Source organism: Amphimedon queenslandica, unplaced genomic scaffold (assembly GCF_000090795.2).
Source record: "Amphimedon queenslandica unplaced genomic scaffold, v1.1 AMPQUscaffold_13329, whole genome shotgun sequence".
NCBI classification, from domain to species: Eukaryota; Metazoa; Porifera; class Demospongiae; order Haplosclerida; family Niphatidae; genus Amphimedon; species Amphimedon queenslandica.
The window spans coordinates 133,076-146,071 of record NW_003546435.1 but is presented as its reverse complement, the minus strand read 5'-3'; the positions used below and the strand labels follow the sequence as shown (position 1 = coordinate 146,071).

The window sequence follows — 12,996 nt, the reverse complement described above, 5'->3', positions numbered from 1 at the left end:
TTGTGGTTTGACGCCATTTTAATTTATGCGCACGTGATTAGCATGAATATGATTAACATAACCACATAATCATAACAGAAAGTAATTTTATAATTTAAGAAAAAAGAATGGAAACAAGTAAATAAAAAACATTAAAAATGGAAAAGTAGTAGGATTAAATTGTAAAAAAGTAAAGAAACAAGAGGGTACTTGCAAAGTGGTGTGATAACAAATCCTACACCATTGCATGAAAGACATGGCTTCATAGTTTATCATGTAGTAGCCTGTGTGGATAATTACAATGCTTTTGGGTAATATCTTTCATGCAGTGGTGTAGGATTTGTTATCACACCACTTTGCAAGTACCCTCTTGTTTCTTTACTTTTTTACAATTTAATCCTACTACTTTTCCATTTTTAATGTTTTTTATTTACTTGTTATAGTATAGGCTTAAACTTAAATCTGCGACAGGTCAGAATAAATGCTAAGAAGGGGCATGTATGCATGTACCATGAATATATACTGATGCTTAAACAGTGCACACATACAATACTGCATACTGCATAGAGTGGGGAAAACTGATGAACTTTTAATTTGCAATTGCTCAATGACAAATTTGCCAAATTTAAAACCACCAAGGACCCAGTTACTTAAAATCTCAGACTAAACTTATGTGTCAAGTTTTTAGCTACACTAAAGGTCATAACTATGGGCTATCGAAAAGTTGCTCTATGCACAAATTGAGGAGGTGAAGAGACACAATTTCTATTAAGCACAAGGTCATAATTATGATGTTGATATCTTGGATATTGTTGGCAAGGCAATTGTTTTTTTTTATCTTTTTCCTGCATATTTCACATTATAGAGTTCTTGAATGGATGTAGGATCTAAATTGTTTGCCATGTTGGGTGACAAGAAATTAACATATAGATGAAAATTTGGCAGAGAATTAAATTTGGTGCATTGGCAGTTCAAAATAAAACTGCCAATATTATAACCGTTAATAATAATTGCAATGATGGGTGGATCCCATCAGGAGCACATGATGATACTAAAAATGCCAAAATGGCAGAATTTCCAAGTATTTCTCACTATTTCAGTCAAGACTATGGGCAAAGACTGCCAAGGAGAAGCTTCAAGAAGAGCTGACATTGCTTAAAGAAAATAAAAGATAGTACACCACCAAATTATGAGACCGCCAATATTATATTTAGGTAATTTGATGCAAAACTGCTGAAGTTTAGACCGCCAAATTTTCCGGCTATACAGCACATGCACATGCAATGAATGTACATAATAGAAACAAAATGGGATTGTTTACTGAAGATACATCATATTTGGCAGCAGAATATAACAGAGTCCTGCACTCAACACCTTCATCTCCTACCTTTCTCTAATGTGAAATGGAATTTTTCTCCATTCCACTATGTACATTCTTGCCACCCAAAACGGCCAAATATTAAGCTCCACCCCCTTTAATTAATTCAATACAAGAGCTCTATTGGAAGTATTTTTGATTGTAAAATCCAAGTACACTACAGTGTGTGCAAAAGCTAGAAACTACTAGAACAAAGACCTTTGCATTGTTTACATTGTTAATAAATTTAAAACAGGATGCAAGGGGGTATCACTTGATACTGTATAGCACTTTAATTTGGCGGAGTTCTATTTTGGCAATTGGCAGTTTGGAAGCAAAATCGCCCATATTACAACAGCCAATCATTAATGCGCATGCTCAGTAATGCATGTGGCCACAAAATTTTCCAATTAAAAACCGCCAATTACAATATTACAGCAAAATCACCAAAATAAAGAGCCGCCAATATAAAGCACTATATGGTATGGTTTTATAACTAGGACAAAGATAAATCAAGTGACAAATTCAGATACTAATCATGACATCAAAGGTTGTTGTGGAAGATAATCAAGAGATAACAAAGCTCAGTCCTTTTCTGTGAATTCTTATTTTTAGCTGTCCATGTTTATTATTAGCCATATACCTTATATCCTTAAATAGAAGCCACATTCGAATAAACGCCGGGGTAGCAATAGAATTCAACTATAAATATGCAACAGTAGTCCAGGAGTAAGTCAGTAGTCTAGTGAATAATGCCTGAAGTTCCAAAGTCAAAAGCATCAGGTCACGGGTTCAAATCCCGCTCTGGGCCAAAGTTTTCTTTATTTTTTATATATTTTTTCAAGATCTAAATACCATTTTAGGAAATAGACGCCTGGGCTTTTATTTAAGGAAATACGGTATCTATATTCCGTTTTTAACTACCAAATCTGTTTATACATGTACATTACGCCATATACTTCAATCATCTTCATCCCAGTTGCAAACATTAGTACAGGTTTTATGCAGGTGACATTCCACTTTAATGAAGAACCCACCACCTTAATGCTCAGTTTCATCAGAGATATTCAATTTATTTTAAATGTGATGTGTGGGATGGCAGTACTCACTGTCGTAGAGCTCTTTGGTATAATATTTGAGCTCGGGCTAGCTTTCATTTTCTTACTAGTACTTCCTCGTGAAGAAGATTCAAAGTCAATTACTTCATCGTCCATTTTAGGTCGCTTTATTTGTCTCTGAGACGTCCTTATGGGAGGAGCAGAGCCAACAGTTTCAGTTTTTGTCAACTTCGCGGTAGTACTTCCTTTCTTCATTGCATTTGAATATACTTTCTTCACTGTTTCTTCTTTCTTCGAGGATAAATCATAAGTATCAGGGACTCCAGGTGAGAAACTATGAGACTCCATCTTTTGTCAACCGCACCCTAGCTAGCCTTGCCTTCTTGTGCCGTCACTGCCGTGACGTAAGAATGCATGCTCAGCTGCTTAGACAATCAACTTTGACTCACCTGATTTTTTGTAGATCTAAATAATTATCATCATGACCTTAGTAGACACGGACTGTATAGTGGAACTAGAAATGGCTGATTTGAAGGAGAGCCCCAGGTTTCCTCGTAGAATGCTTTCTACAGGTATTATTCCCAATGTGTGTACTGTGTACCTATATTCATAATATACATGTACATGTATATGCATTCTACACTAACATTCATAGTCATAATACTTTTTAATTTTTCATCATAACGCCAGGCAGCATGTACATTTACCGACATTTTTTGTACATCTACACGTATATCACGTGTCATGTGTTTAAGACATAGTGTCGTCTGATTGTGTGGTACCAAAATATATATATAATATCTACGCATTTTTTAGTTTTTGTAGTTAAAAGAAGGGACACAAAATATTGAATTTTCAGAGTGTTGACTGTTGATGTATTTACACGTACATTCAATATATGGTTCACAAACATTTCATCCATGAATTTTAAATATTAAGTTAAAAAAGCAAACTCTAAATGTTTGCCCCATAGATTTTACTAGTCTACCTACCATATATGACACTAGAACAGCAACTGAAAGAGAAGGCCTTGATTCAAATCTAGCTAGCTTTCCCTAGACTATTCAAGTATCTGGTACCGTATAGCTAGAAATTTCTATTGCCCAAAATTTGTGCTAATATTGCAGATTTGGAAAAATCGCAGGTATTTTATCCTCAAAATTTGGTAAACAATTTATTGGCCAATTTAAAGTAAAAGGCATAGTAAAGTTGCACAAATAAAATCCGCAAAAGCCATGTCGTGTGAAAATACAGCCTCCAAAAATGTAGACTGGAACAGCATGATAGGCCTCACTAAAACAAACAAGTACCGTATAGCTAAAAAGTTCTGGCCCAAATATTTTGCAAATTTATGTGTGCATTATCATTATACTGCATACTGCATAGCATCGTATTTCTATTTAATGCCTGTGTTTAGGAGGTTCATTTCATAAAGTTTATGCAATACTTGCATGTACCCTTCCTAAATAACCACTTCCATTTAGTTTTTCCCAACATACACTGTAGCTTAAAGCCTTTAGAGCGACAGTTTATATAGGCACAATGTTTATGTACATGTAGCTAACCATTAAGAAAAACTTGCCTTTCACTGCATTCAATTTTATATGTCATATCAATTGCTTTGCATGAAATAATGAATTCATCCTGACGCTGAAAGATATCTTTTTTCGAATCCAGCTTTTTATTAGTGAGTTTTCATACTTCGTGGCAGGTAGTGGCAATCTTTGATTTGTAAATTACTGATCACCTTGTTAATCATTTAGCTAAATTAATTTTTGTCTATAAATTACTACAGTATAAACGTACATGTATCTAATCTACTTTTATATTATTCTCTGTCATAACTGTGTAACATGTATTTTAAAAGCAGATTTACATTTTAAAAGTGTACGTTGTATGTTCATATTGGTTAATCATGTGAGGCAAAAAGTAAAATATTTTTAAGTTGAATTAAGTATTGAAGAAAATGATATAAATAGTAAAGATACCATTTGCACATCTGTTTTAATGACCAAGAGTAGATGACAGAACTTTGTAACTTAATTGTAAATGTACTTTTTGTTAATTTTACTAATTACCTGAGCCATGCGTAGGCGTAATGCGAGGGTAAAATGGTCATCCTGTCTCTGTATGTGTTCTCTTGAAATTGGTTTTTGAGCCAACACTGCTTTCTTGTCTAGTTCTGGGGGCTGGAAAAAGTTATTCCCCATCAATTGCTTTTCCATGGAAAAAGAAGCTGGCAGTATAGCCAAGTGTAGTTTATTCCTTTATACTTTATAGCTCTTTCGTAGTTAAAAAGGCCAGCAGGATACATTAAACAATTAAACAAAACCTCGTCTTTCATTAATATGAAAGGAATTGCCCCAATCATTTTCGTTTTTAAGATATGATAACCCAAACAATCATACTTTGTGAGTTTACACGAAGCTCTCTTCTCCAAAATTAGCGACCAGAGTCTTTAAGTATCTGGGACTCAATGAAAGTTTGTATGCAATAAACAGAGCCTAACAAATGTATGCTAAACTGTTTAACAGTCAAGAAAAACTAAAGCTTTTTTACCAATTAGCCCATGTACCACCATCAGTTGTACTGTGTGTGCTGGTGTAGCATGGCTTGATTGAGCCACACCTTCACATTTCTGCAGCAGTAGTGCAGATTTCTGAGGCTTTTTTTGTGTCTCCAAACTTCCACTAAGCTTCACTTAATCAGTTAAAGGGTAACTGCCAAATATTTTTGGGTATTTACATGTATTTTATAACCTGACCATAACAATGTGTTCCAACTCCCATTGTCCTAAAAAATTATTCGCTGAGATATGAGCCTTAAAAATTGCACTTTTTGCTTCCTGCCAATTTACTTCCTGTTGGTGGGTGTGGTTAAATGGACATAATTAAATGATAGATATTAGAGTGAATGAAAGGGATTGGAAACTTCCGTGTTGCTACATTGACTTTGTACATCGCTAGGCAATGGATGCGGGTTACCCCTTTTTCTTAGCAATGGCTGCCAACTTTTAGCAAGAAAGCGTCTTGTTTGTGACCTGTCAAAGGCTGTCATTAATCAGTAGTGTCATTGTTTGTCATGATTTATATGAGATAAAGTAGAGGAAACATGTCTCTATCCCCCAGACAACTTCTGTAGTGCATTCATCATTACTTACACTGATTTTTTGCTCTTAAATGACAGTGATTGCAACTACATTTTGTTTTGTACCTTTTTCTTGAAAGTATGAAACAAATGATAACAACTAATTCAATCATTCAATAGAGCATCACTAGGTGGAGGTTAGTGGAGGTCACCTACTTTGTTTCAATTGAAAATATGATTTCGTCTATCTGTAATGATCAATTTACTGTTAAGTTTGAGAGGTTTGTTTTGTACCCTTAACTTAAAAACTAAACGGTCTGTGACATCAACTATCACACTATTCTAATTGCTTAGAACATACTGAAGGTTACTGGCACACTTTCAATCATTATAGATTATAAATTACAGAAAATATACAATTAAACATGTAATATGGTGATTAATGATTGACAGTGCTGATTAACAATGAATTCCAACTGCAAACATCATGATTGCCACAGCAGACAACTTGGGCAAGTAGGAAGAGTGTCCCTCTACATTACTGAAGGGTTATCTGTACAAAATAAGACAATATGCAACCAAAAACTAATGAAATGCATGCCTACCTGCTTCACTTCTCCAGCCATTTTCAATTTTACATACGATTAATTAGAGCAAATTGGCTTAAAATTAATACGGTATAGGTACATTGTAACTAGCATTTCCAGCCGCGAACGGTAGTTTCAAATTCCTTTCATTTACTCTATTATCTATGATTAAATTCATAGATAATAGATTATAAAGGGATTGGAAACTGCATGGGCAGCCTGTATAAACTAATAGAGGGCGAAGTTATCACTTCCTGCATCCTAATTTCTCCTTAGCAATGGGAGAGGTCCACTTTTCTCTGTTCATAACTTAGTCCCAGTAGTTGCAAAAAATCAACAAAAATATGCATAAAATACCTTACTACTTCTATATTTATCAATCCAAATTTCATACAGTTACTCAAAAGTAACAAACTGTTTCATTCATTACTAACAGTGGATATCAAGCGGGACCTCTTTTCTGATGTTCTGTACCTTTCACTAAAATGTCTCTTGTTTTACAACAAAGTAACAAGCATAGGACAATCAAGCACTTTGAGTTGCATGTAACTAGGGTATTGTCAGACTTGTAGCTCATAGATCTTTTCCAGAAACTCAAATTTTGTGCTGTGAAAGTGACAAAGTTTTTGTACCTTTTTCTCCGAAACAATAAACATTTAAGCTAGGAAAGAAACACAGGGAACAGGTAATACATTGCTTTAGTTAACTGGCTAGTAATGGTATTGATATGTTCTTTTGTAATCCTATAAATTTGTCATTCTCTGGCAAGATTTGGCTCTTGTCCTTTGACTTTCACCATAGTAATTATTGAATGCAGAACATTAGAATTTATACAGTGATGACTATACTGCCTACGCAGTTACCAATCCCTTTATACTCTATTATCTATGATTAAATGTAGAAGTACATGTACATGTAGTTATGTTTGCAGATAACTTCATTTCTTTATAGGTGGCAATGATCCTTTATTCTCATGCTTTGTAATCTAATAGCACTATAATTTAAAGGTTGGGATCTTTAGCTCTCATTATTCTAAGCATGGAACTACAAGAAAACAATACAAAATAGAAAATAAAAGATTTACATCCTTGTGGAATTTTGACTTTTTCTTGCAATTGCATGCTTAGAATAATGAAAGCGAATGATCCCAATCTTTAAAATAGTGCTATTACATTACAAGGCATGAAAATAAAGGATCATTTCTCCTATGAAGGAATAGAGTTATCTGCAAACATTCCTACTATTGCGTCATGTTTAGCCACACCCACTGACAGGAAGTAAATTTCCAGGAGCGATTTTTGAAGGCTCATATCTCAGTTAATAACTTTTTTAGCACCATGGGAGTTGGAACACATTGTTATAGTCAGGTAATCATTATAAGACCATAAAAATACCAAAAAATACATTGCAGTTACCCTTAAAAACTGTTATATACTAATTGTGGCAAGGGTATGCACTTTAGTGCTCTCATTTTGCATTTTCATTATTCACAAAATTAAATTCCACAAAAGAGGTGTGGCACATTAGGAGAAATGGCTGCTGATGATAATTAAGATTCAGAAAAATTTATATCAACAAATGGTAAATCTGAACAAATTTGCAAAAATTTTACCAACAAAGTACCGTATAGTGGGAAATTTTGGAGGGAATTTAATTTGGTGAATTTGCCGTTTTGATAGCCATTCGCCAAAATAAAATCCGCCATTTTGAGCCTTTATACACATGCTCAATGGCACGTGGCCACTAATTTGCCAAATTAAAATCCGCCAATAACAAAAATTCAGCAATTCACCAAATTTTACTCCCTCCATAATTTCCCGCTATACGGTAAACCCTTCGGTATACATGTATTTCAGTTTTATCACTGGAACTACATGAATGTGTAATATTTTACAATTTACAAAATTATGAACTTTAATGTGCTGATTCTGATTTAAAGTTGAGGTCACTTTTCCAACAAGATATACCTGTAACTGTGATGTACATGTACATGTAACTGCATATGTGTAACTTGTGTATACTGCATTACATGACTTTCCATTTTACTTTGACAATAGAAGTCCCCAGTGATTCCAAGGGTCAAAAAGTATGTGATGACAAGCAGAGTTCAGCATATGTAGGTGTTTATAAGTTGCTTGTATATAACGATACTGCATGTACATGTAGGTACAAGCACAGGTTGACTCTCGACATCAGTTTGCTATGTCTCCTTGTATGACAGAAAATCCTGAGGCAACACACAGCAAGTCTTCAATAACCACGAAAGGTGGTGATGGAATTAGTAAAAGTGTTGACATTCACTCAAGTCGTGGTGGTCAGTTTTCAGTTGCCGCTAGGGATGCATCTTTGCTAGAGAGGATTGCTCACAAAGCAACTAAGGAGACACGTGTCTTAGAACCCCATGAAGTTTTTATTGAATTGGAAGAGCTACAATATGATTCTATGGAGAGTTTGGAATGGAAAGAAACTGCACGTTGGATTAAATTTGAGGAAGACGTTGAACAGGAAGTTGGTCGATGGGGACGTCCTCATGTATCTGCCCTAGCATTTCATTCCTTAGTTGACCTGCGGAAAGGGCTTGAAGAAGGTTCATACTGTGTTTGCAGTTTTCATAATGATTATTGTTTCATTTCAAACTTGTGTATAGGTTGTGTCCTGCTAGATGTGGAAGGAGATAATTATCCTTCCATTGTTGATGATTTAGTAGTTTATCTTGTTAAGCATAATTATCTTAGTGAAGACAGTGTTGATTACGTAGTTCAGGCTCTTTATATGAAGCACAAGTACTTACATTTTAATATTTTAAAAAATTAAGCTACTGTTTTCTCTGTTAATTAAGGCACCAACATGAGACTACTTTATGGAATAAATTGAGGCTTGCTGCAAAGACTGCTGATGGGAAACTGCATGATATTGGGAACCAACTGCGTCGTAGGTACATTATGTGGTCATTGTTGCTTGTCATTTACTGCAGCCATGGGTAGTAAAGGGTATGGATTGGAAACATGTAGTAGCGCTATTTAAAGGGCGTGTTTTAGGTGTTATGTAAACAATAAACAAAAAATTAATCAAACGGACATGTCGTGACCACACTCACCATGCAAATGCTAGTGCTACTGTTAGGAGCACTCCTGAGTACTTTCTTTCATCCATATCTAGGATAAAGAAGGAGATTTCAGAGAGTTACTTTTAGGTATGTTGTACTAATACATGAGAACAGGATGCTTTCATATTTAAGGAAATGAGCCTCTTATAACTTTTTTTTCAGGCTATAATACCTCGTTTGAGTGTTTTGTGTACCTCTGCCACTCATATTGGCTTTTCAGTTCAACCAAACCCGTCATCTACTGAATGGTACAACTATATGCTATAGTTTAGTATGCTTTTTGTATCTGCTATGATTTGTTGCTATAATATTGAGGTTGGATCAGTATCTGTCATTTTGTATCAAATAAAATGATACTATATTTAATAGCAGATGTACAAAAAGCATACTAAACTGTAGCATATAGTTGTACCATTCAGTAGATGACAAATTAACAATTAATTGTTAATTTGATTAATTAACAATGGTTTGATTATTTTTTGTTTATTGTTTACATAACACCTGAAATGCGCCTTATAATACAGCACTATTGCGTGTTTCCAATCCATACCCTCTACTATTCATGCTGCAGCTAATGCATACACACGTACATGTGTCTTTTCTTACATTGCTTTGTTTACCACTATATGCAGATATCAGTCACATGACACAATCGCTGAAACTGAAGCCAGCTCACAGCTGATTTATTCTACTGATCAAAAAGAAGTTAGTGCAGAGTTATCTTCACCATCATTATGTCTCCACTATACACTTGTAGGTCTCCCCAACTGTAGATACTATCGACAATTGTGCCTCTGCTATTCCATTTAAAGAGCACTCTGAGCTTGGTACAGTTATACATGTATGTATTTATTATTAATTGTTTTATTTTTTACGCCATAGGTACTTGTAATAATCCTACAAAGGCAAACACTTGTGATACTGAAAAATCTAAAGCATCGTCTAATCTTATAATGTATACACAAAATAACAAAGAGAAGTTGTCACACTCTATGCAAGATCTTCTTCAGAGAATACCGGAAAATGCTGAATCATTGGCAGTTTTAGTTGGTGGAGTTTCTTTTCTGAAAGAAACTCTTGTTGTTTTTTTGCGCCTAAAGCATAGTCATCTATTAGGCAATTTAACAGAAGTGCCCATACCTGTTCGCTTCATTTATCTAGCTCTTGGTCCACCTAACTCTATTGACTACCATGAAGTTGGACGTGCTATGGCAACTCTTATGTCTGATAAAGTATGTGTATTTGCCATCCTAATATATTTTATTTTAACTTCATTTTGAAGCATTTTCATGACATAGCTTATGCATCATCGTCTAAAGAAGAGTTATTGGATGCAATTGATGTATTTTTGGATGGTAGCATTGTCTTGCCCCCTGGCGACTGGGATCAAGATCTTATTTTACCACTAATGCATGAAAGACATGAAATGAAACGAAATAAAGGTATGTTGTGTTTGCAATGAGTTTAATTTTTATTCCAATACTAATAGAGAAGAAGCAATTGCATTCTGATCATGATGAAAGCATCAAGTTTTCTTGTAAACCTTGTGGAGGATTGTTTCATGATGTCAAAAATCTAGTGAAGCGCTATCCCAGTGATTTCAAAGATGTTTTACATATTCAGCCTTTATTGGCTATTTTATTTGTCTACATTTCTTGTGTTGCTCCTGCTATTGCTTTTGGAGGTCTCATGGGAGAGGTCACACACAACTTGATAGGAGGGACGGAAACTTTAGTTGGGACGGGTCTTTGTGGTATTGTTAACGGTTTGTTTTCAGTGCAACCTCTGTCTATTTTAGCTTTTACTGGGCCATTGTTGCTCTTTGAAGAAGTCATCATTGAGGTTAGTGCTTAAAATTATTTTATTTCATGTTCATTCTTGTTCAGTTTTCTCATTTGTTACATATTGAATACCTGCCTTGGAGAGCTTGGATTGGACTTTGGGCGATGTTTGTTATTTTACCTTTTGCCATTTTTGAAGGAACCTTTTTAGTAAAGCATTTCACTCGTTTTAGTGAAGAAATTTTTACTGGAGTTGTAGCAGTGTTTTTTGTTGTAGAGACCGTAAGAACATTGAGTAGAGTAAGTATTATTCCTTATGTTAATCCTATAGTATTTATCATCAATTTTGGCACATTTTAGATATTTCAACGCAATCCTTTGTGTGGTGTCTTTTATCCTTGTGGTCGATATGCACAATGTACTAACATTTGTGACTGTTCATTAAGCAATGCCAGTGATGTGTCTGATTATGGACCTGGAGTAAATGAAAGCATTAATCCCGAAGTGCCACGTGCTTTTAATGTGTGCAACCAGCCTAATACTGCTCTCTGGTCAGTATTTTTGTGTCTTGCTGTTTTTTTCATTGCTGTCCTACTAAGAAAATTTCGCCAGAGTCAATTTCTTTCAAAGCAGGTCTGACAGTAAATTTTCTTTTTAGCATCAATTTTTTATTCTTCACAGGCTCGCCGTCTTGTTAGTGACTTTGGTATGCTTACTGCTATACTCACCATGGTTATACTTGCATTTTTCTTGCGTAACTTTATCTCAGTGGAAGTTCTAGCTATTACAAATGGATGGAGACCAAGCAATTCATCAGCACGGGGATGGATTATTAACCCAGTTTATAATTTAAAAGCCTTTCATATTGTAGGAGCTATAATTCCAGCTATTTTAGTAAGCAATTTATATTTGTTCTATTAACTTCTTTATATTTCAGCTTGGTACCTTAATTATCATTGAGAATCAGTTAGCATTATTCTTGGTTAATAAACCAGAACATGGATTACGAAAGGGTGCTGGGTATCACTTTGACTTATGCATTGTTGGAGTACTGACTAGTTTCTGTGGTATATTGGGGCTACCTTGGCATTCTGCTGCTCCTGTTCGATCTCTTCAGCATCTGCAGGCATTGAGTTACTTTTCTAAGAAGACAGCTCCGGGAGAGAAACCTCATTTGGAAGGAGTGTATGAGCAAAGGGTCACCAATATTGCTGTTCACGTTTTAATCAGTTAGTTTTGGTTTCAATTAATTATCATTTTTTGATTCCTTATTTTTAGTTTTATCACCATTTGCTTATAGAATATTGCGTGAAATTCCTTTTTCTGTTGCTATGGGGGTATTCCTTTACCTTTCTTATGCCTCTTTTAGTGGCATACAATTAAGAAAGAGGCTTAAGCTGTTTTTTATGCCACCCAAGCATCATCCTGATATTCATTATGTTCAGAAGGTACATGTGTACATATTTACATTTTAGAGTTTATCCGATACTCTCATTTAAAGGTTCGAACTTGGAAAATGAACCTCTACACTTTATTGCAAGTTTTTTTAATTGCTATTCTCTTTGGGTTAAAGGTGTCACCTGCTGGACTGTTGTATCCATTAGCTATAGTTCTTTTGGTGCCAATTAGAAAATTTATTGGAAGATATGTGTTCAGTCATGTTGAAATGGAAGCTGTAAGTACTAAAGTACAATCTGAGATGAAACTTTGAACTGTACCACTTTACTTTTTACCTAGCTTGATAGTGAAGAAGATCATCCTGATGAAGCCAGTGATGAAGATGTCTTTGCAGAGTATAAGCAAACATCTGTACCTTATTGATTTGATTTTAATACTTTATGTTTGTGTGAAGCATTATGTCATGCATTATGTGAGATTCGAAAAAATTTAAAATAATAGATTACAAAAAAAGGAACAACGACCCTGATGGGACTCGAACCCACAATCCCCAGCTCCGGAGGCTGATACCTTATCCATTAGGCCACAGGGTCTATTATCTTGGGAGATGTTGTTCTTATCGTAGTAGTGATCCATCCAATGG

The 12,996-nt window shown here is 34.9% G+C and overlaps 2 protein-coding genes, 1 long non-coding RNA gene and 1 other non-coding gene across 4 annotated transcripts in view; 1 reads left to right on the top strand and 3 right to left on the bottom strand.

Moving 5' to 3' along the window:
* LOC100634025 (microspherule protein 1-like) overlaps window positions 1–2,789 on the bottom strand; it is a 6,791-nt gene extending 4,002 nt beyond the window's left edge. Inside the window, exon 1 of the mRNA XM_003387671.3 lies at window positions 2,446–2,789. Coding sequence (XP_003387719.1) covers window positions 2,446–2,742 — 297 coding nt within the window. The 5' untranslated portion in view covers window positions 2,743–2,789. The remainder of the gene's footprint in view (window positions 1–2,445) is intronic.
* A 2-nt stretch (window positions 2,790–2,791) lies between these two features.
* LOC100633898 (anion exchange protein 3-like) lies at window positions 2,792–12,853 on the top strand. The gene is made up of 17 exons (XM_011406591.2): window positions 2,792–2,966; window positions 8,126–8,184; window positions 8,235–8,655; window positions 8,716–8,851; window positions 8,908–9,003; window positions 9,807–9,879; window positions 9,932–10,001; window positions 10,057–10,406; window positions 10,457–10,616; window positions 10,664–11,016; window positions 11,061–11,255; window positions 11,316–11,588; window positions 11,637–11,849; window positions 11,893–12,184; window positions 12,234–12,403; window positions 12,457–12,630; window positions 12,693–12,853. Exons 1-17 carry the CDS (start codon window positions 2,876–2,878, stop codon window positions 12,774–12,776), a joined length of 3,210 nt encoding a protein of 1,069 aa, XP_011404893.2. The 5' UTR covers window positions 2,792–2,875; the 3' UTR covers window positions 12,777–12,853.
* On the bottom strand, window positions 5,873–6,183 carry LOC109583102 (uncharacterized). Its single transcript, XR_002185367.1, has 2 exons — window positions 6,087–6,183; window positions 5,873–6,034 (listed from the first exon to the last, which is right to left on the bottom strand). It is a non-coding gene; the product is annotated as an uncharacterized LOC109583102 (long non-coding RNA).
* A 20-nt stretch (window positions 12,854–12,873) lies between the features above and the next one.
* On the bottom strand, window positions 12,874–12,946 carry Trnar-ccg (transfer RNA arginine (anticodon CCG)). Its single transcript has one exon. It is a non-coding gene; the product is annotated as a tRNA-Arg (tRNA).
* Window positions 12,947–12,996: the final 50 nt, after the last annotated feature.